Here is a 5,543-nt window from a genome sequence, read left to right as displayed (position 1 = left end):
ACTTAGCAAACATTTAAAGAATTAACTTGCTTTAGTGAAAAAAGTTCTTTCTCCATAACTCTTTTTTCTAAGAACCTTTAGCTAAGAAGATTTTTCCCATTATATACTTCTTATAAGGGATGAATTCCTTCATCTCCCCCACTAAGTAGAAGAAAATGCTGACAAGGAGTAGAATCATTTTAAAGTTATGAGACTACCACAGCATTCTTGAGTAAATTCCATGAGTCTTGAACCTTAGGGTTAGTTTGTAAGACCTTGGCAGTGAAGTGAGATGTCTCCTTAAGTCACAGGTAAGTTTGTAGATTGTAGCACATAAGGAGATGACTTTTAAATCAGCCTTTGTTAGAGCCTCTGGGGTGTGAATCTAAACTGAGATCACTCACTCTCTCCCTCTCTCCCCAGGCCCGTGAGTTCCCATCACCCACCTCCTGCCCACATTCCTGCCTGTTACCCTGACCAAAATCGCTATGCCTCATAAGCAGAGCAGCCAGCATCACGAGCTTGAGGAAGGCCTTCAGTCCCAAATAGGGGCACCAGGCCTGGTGGGTGCACAATGTCCTGCAGATGAGAAGGAGGAGGCTGCCTCCTCATTTTCCTCCTCCTCTTCTACTCCGATTCAGAGTATCCCAGAGGAGGTGCCTGCTGCTGGGTCACCGCATCCTTCCCAGAGTCCTCAGGGAGCTTCCTCTCCCCAAAATTCCATCACCTCCACTCAAGGGAACCAATTTGATGAGGGCTTGAGCAGCCAAGAAGAGGAGTGGCCAAGCACCTCGCCTGACCCAGTTGACGCTGAGTCCTTGCTCCAAGAGGCCCTAGATGGGAAGATGGCTCATTTGGTTCATTTCCTGCTCCATAAGTATCAAAAAAAGGAGCCGATCACAAAGGCAGAGATGCTGAGTGCTGTCATCAAGAATGACGAGGAGTACTTCCCAGCCATCTTCAGCAAAGCCTCCGAGTGCATGCGGCTAGTGTTTGGCATTGACTTGAAGGAAATAGACCCCACCAACCACTCCTATGTACTCGTCAACTCCGTGGGCCTCTCCTACGATGGCATGCTGGGGAATGACCAGAGCAAGCCCAAAGTTGGCCTCCTGATAATGGTCTTGGGCATGATCTTCATGGAGGGCAACCATGCCCCTGAGGAGGTCATCTGGGAAGCACTGAGTGTGATGGGGGTGTATGTGGGGAAGAACCACTTCATCTTTGGGGAGGCCAGGAAGCTCCTCACCCAAGATTGGGTGCAGGAAGCCTACCTGGAGTTCAGGCAGGTGCCCGGCAGTGATCCTGCACGCTACGAGTTCCTGTGGGGTCCCAGGGCCCATGCTGAAACCAGCAAAATGAAGGTCCTGGAGCATGTGGCTAAGATCAATGGGAGAGATCTCACTTCCTACCCATCTCTGTATGAGGAGGCTCTTAGAGAGATGAGGGAGAGGGAGTCTGAGCAGGAGTTGCAGCCAGGGCCAGTGGCGGGGACAGGGCCAGGACACATCCCAGGGCTACCTCCAGCAGCTTCTCCTGCCCCAAGTGATGGGTCCATTCTCCACCCTGTGTTTGAAGGAAACAGTCAGCATTCGAAGTAGTGGGGGCCCATGGGGGGTTGAGGAGAGCACAGTATCTACCGTCTTTTGGCTTCTGCTCTATGGGGACATATCTTTGTTTCTTTTTGGTAATTTTCAAGTATTGTTCATTTTAGCATAATTTAATAAACTTCAATGTCTAAGTGTATGGGTGATATTGATGGCACGTGTATTTTTGCCTATCTATTTCAAATGCAGGATTTTGTTATTTTGTAAAACATAGCGGGAAATTTCCATGTGTTTCTGTGATTTGGAACAAAATACAATGGCATTGAAGTGGTTATTTCCTTCAAAATTGAAATAGGTTAGTGGTAAAATTGAGGGAGTCATGAAATAAAGACATAAAAGGAAAACATAGTTAATTCTCAACTTTTTATTCTTTCTTATCTTTTGCTCCATAGAATTAAAATATGTGTATGTATAATTGGATTTTCTTGGCTCATTTGAGAATATAAGAGAAATTAAATCTGACTAAAAAAATCCCCCTGCTTCCTGGCTCATTTCTTCCCCTAGCACTCATTGAACGTCTGCATGAGGGTGTGGGGCTCCAGTTGACAACACCAGAGTATAAATATATTGAGCCAGGGTCATTTGGGGCTTCTGGAAACCTCAGTACCTTCTGTGGAGCTGGTTGTAATGAGGCCGGGTGGTGGCAGGAACCAGACCCTCAGGTGGCAGGTCTTAGGGGTGAGAGAAAAGTCTGGGATGGAAAACAGCTCTGAGCAGTTCCTTTTGGATGGTGGATGAAGAAGAGAGGCATTCCCACTGGTGACAGGAGTGGAAGGTTTCCTGTGCTCTTGTCCCAGTGTGGTTGAACAGAGCACAAGAACTAGGTGGGTCGTACCCCTCATCTGTAAGGGTTTACTGAGATAAGGATGAGCCTCTTGTGACGTGAGGTCCAGAAGCCACTGACCAAGTACTTTTCTTCCTGGCTAGGAGAGTAAGAACTGACTCTATTAAAAAGGAATTTCAGTTGGTTCACTTTTAGTGGAATTTGACCAATTGTAAGCAAAGGATGAATTTGTGGTTGGGGCGAAGTGAATGAAAATGGGTATGATTGGAAAAGCAGGTGGAAGGGAGGGAAGGAGTTGTTATCCACTGTGTAACAGGAGTTGTTACCTACTGTGTAACATGTCATGGGAGAGGCAAGTGCCCACCCACACCTTGCATTCCTCTCCTCCTGGGTACAGGGGACAAGTACAATGCCAGCCTTTCTGTCTGGCTCCAGCACTTTCTGCATCACAGTGCCCTTTCCCTGGTCTCCCCCTGTGCCCTCCCTTCTGACTCTGGAACCTGGCCTGCTGCTCGCTCCCCCTGCTTCACAGAATCCTTCTCCCTGTGACAGGGAGCATTCCTAGCCCCTGCAGAAGCCCCCTGGCTCTCCCACTGCTCACCCTCAGCTCCATCCCACAAACACACTCCATTCATGGAAGAGTTCACTCTGGGCTGTAACTTTACACACCTGGTCATCCCTCCTGGGGAATCCTCGACACACTCTTTTTCCCAATGGTTTGTGAGCAGATTCCTACTTGGCCCCTTCATTTCTTGGTTCTTGGGATCCAGCCCTGAAGGTAGAGAGAGGGTTTTTGCATCCACAGGGATATTTGCAGTAGTATTTTCATGAGGTAGTGTTTCGGTTTTAATCTCAAGTTGGGAACTGGACACACAAACAGATCAATGGGCTTCTTTACATGTTCAGAACTTCCACTCTCTCACGAGAGGTAGGTGAGGCACACCCATGGACTGAAGCTCAATTCTTAACAATCTTGGATATTCCAAGGAGGTGAAACATAATGGACATGCCAACTAAAGTTTAAAAACAAAAAAGATTCATCCAAGTTGCTGTGAAGTCCATATGCTTGTCCTTCTTTATGGCTGCATAATATTCCGTTGTGTACATGTACCACATTTTTAAAAATCTAGTCAAGCAGCTGCTCACTGAAACTTGACTAGATTTAAAAAAATGTGGTTCTATGTTTTTGCTACTGTGAATAATGCTACAACAAACATGCGTGTGCAGGTATCCTTTTGGTAGAATGATTTGCATTCCTCAGAACAGAGTACCATATGTTCTCGCTTATAAGTGGACCTTGAACAAGGATCGTAATACTATTAAAAAGGGATTGGCAGTAGTGGGAAACTGCCAGGGAAGGGGGGGTGGGATTGACAGTTGAGGGAAACTACCAGGGAAGGGAGGAGCACACCTCATCAACAAGGGTACCTGCATAATGAACATTTGTATACCTAACCCTGAATTGTACCCCATATCTTTAAAATAAAATTTTTAAAAAAAGAAAAAAAGAGAAAGCTACAAGATAAAAAGCCACTCAAAAAAATAAATAAATAAGAAAGAAAAAGAAATTAACTAGCCATCTTTTGCCTCCTGTCTGGCGCCCATCCCACAGGAAAATACTGGCTTTTCCCTGTACCAGGTGTTTCCACTGTACAGGTGTTTAGGCAGAAATAGTCATATGGAGGGCAGCAGAGTCACGATTTTTCCCCTGCATCAAATGGAAGGAGAAACTCCTCAGACTACTGAGATGATAGATGGTATTGAAAAGGGAAGTGCGGAAAAGTGAAGAAGGTAAATCTTTCCTGTTGACATTTACATGATCCTCTTCACATTAGTTGGGTCAATGCGTTTGAAAGCATCAGTTACATAGTAAGCACTTAAACATTCAGAGAATTTCAAGGAAAATCTGATCTTCTTAAACCTGACCTCCAAGAAATGAAGACTTACTGTCATAACAAATCACAATAGTTGCTTTTTGGGCTGGGTGCGGTGGCTCACGCCTAGTATTTTGGGAGGCCAAAGTGAGTGGATTGCCTGAGCCTGTGGGTTTGAGACCAACCCAGGCAACTTGGTGAGACCTTGTCTCTACAATAAATCAAAAATTAGCCAGGCATGGTAGCATGCACCTGTAGTTCCAGCTACTTGGAAGGCTGAGGCAGAAGGATAGCTGGAGCCCAGCAGGTCGACACTGAGGTGGCCATGAGCCTGGGTGATGGAGTGAGAGTCCAACTCAAGAAAAAAAAAACAATAAAGAATAATAATCATAAAATTTTGCTGGGTGTGGTGGCGCATGCCTGTAGTTCCAGCTACTTGGAAGCCTGAGGTGAAGGATGGCTTAAGCCCAGCAGGTCGAGGCTGTGGTGACCAGAAACGTGCCTCTGCACTCAGTCTGGGTGATGGAGTGAGACTCCAACACGCACACACCAAAAAATAGTTGCTTTTTGTTGAGCACCTACTATGTAACAGTTCATGGAATTGACTACATTTGCTCTTATGGAACCGCCTTTTTGTCTTTATTGAACACATGAGGTCACCACAGTGTCAGACGCATATAGTTAGCAATGACCATGTGACAAGCCTTTATCACTGAGACATGAAGAAAAACACCATTTCTTAGAGCTGTAGCCAGCATGCCATTCCTATGCTCTCTCTTCCATTCAGCAGCAAACCTGGTAACACTCCGTTGACATAGTAAAACTCCAAATGGAAGCAGCCTGGAAAACTCGGTCCTCTAAAAGCAGAGAGCTCCTGCCAAAGAACATCAGAACTGTTGAGCACACAAAGTAAACTTCTGTTGCCTTAAACCCCACAAATTTCAGGTTTTGTCTGTTGCATCAACTACCAGTTACTTTCGCTGACTGATGTACAACTACTGTTACCGCACTTAGTGGTATTTAAGTATTTAATTTAAAAGGGGACTAGTGCATATATTCTTTTTAAAAAATCCTAAAAATACAGGGAAATTGTAATTCTTCCTTTACAATATTCCATCAAAATTTAGTCCCCTCTTCAGAAGTAACCACAGTTAACAATCTGGTGTGGAAATGTTCCCTTTCCGCCACATCCTCTCCAGCATCTGTTATTTTCTGAGTTTACTGATGATGGCCATTCTGACTGGAGTTAGGTGGTATCTCAGTGTAGTTTTAATTTGCATCTCCTTGATGACTAGTGAG

The 5,543-nt window shown here is 45.2% G+C and overlaps 1 protein-coding gene across 1 annotated transcript; it reads left to right on the top strand.

Annotated features, from left to right (window-relative positions):
- The first annotated feature begins 467 nt into the window (after positions 1–467).
- On the top strand, positions 468–1,580 carry LOC110594768 (melanoma-associated antigen 8-like). The gene has a single exon (XM_021708289.1). It carries the CDS (start codon positions 468–470, stop codon positions 1,578–1,580), a length of 1,113 nt encoding a protein of 370 aa, XP_021563964.1.
- The last annotated feature ends 3,963 nt before the right edge of the window (positions 1,581–5,543 follow it).

This window comes from Carlito syrichta, unplaced genomic scaffold (assembly GCF_000164805.1).
Source record: "Carlito syrichta isolate Samal-C Ts95f unplaced genomic scaffold, Tarsius_syrichta-2.0.1 Scaffold135711, whole genome shotgun sequence".
In the NCBI taxonomy this organism is placed as follows: domain Eukaryota; kingdom Metazoa; phylum Chordata; class Mammalia; order Primates; family Tarsiidae; genus Carlito; species Carlito syrichta.
This window is presented reverse-complemented; position numbering and strand designations above follow the sequence as displayed.

Bases quoted from the DNA above. Each gene is read 5' to 3' on its own strand.
- LOC110594768 (XM_021708289.1), top strand. From the start codon at position 468: ATGCCTCATAAGCAGAGCAGCCAGCATCACGAGCTTGAGGAAGGCCTT.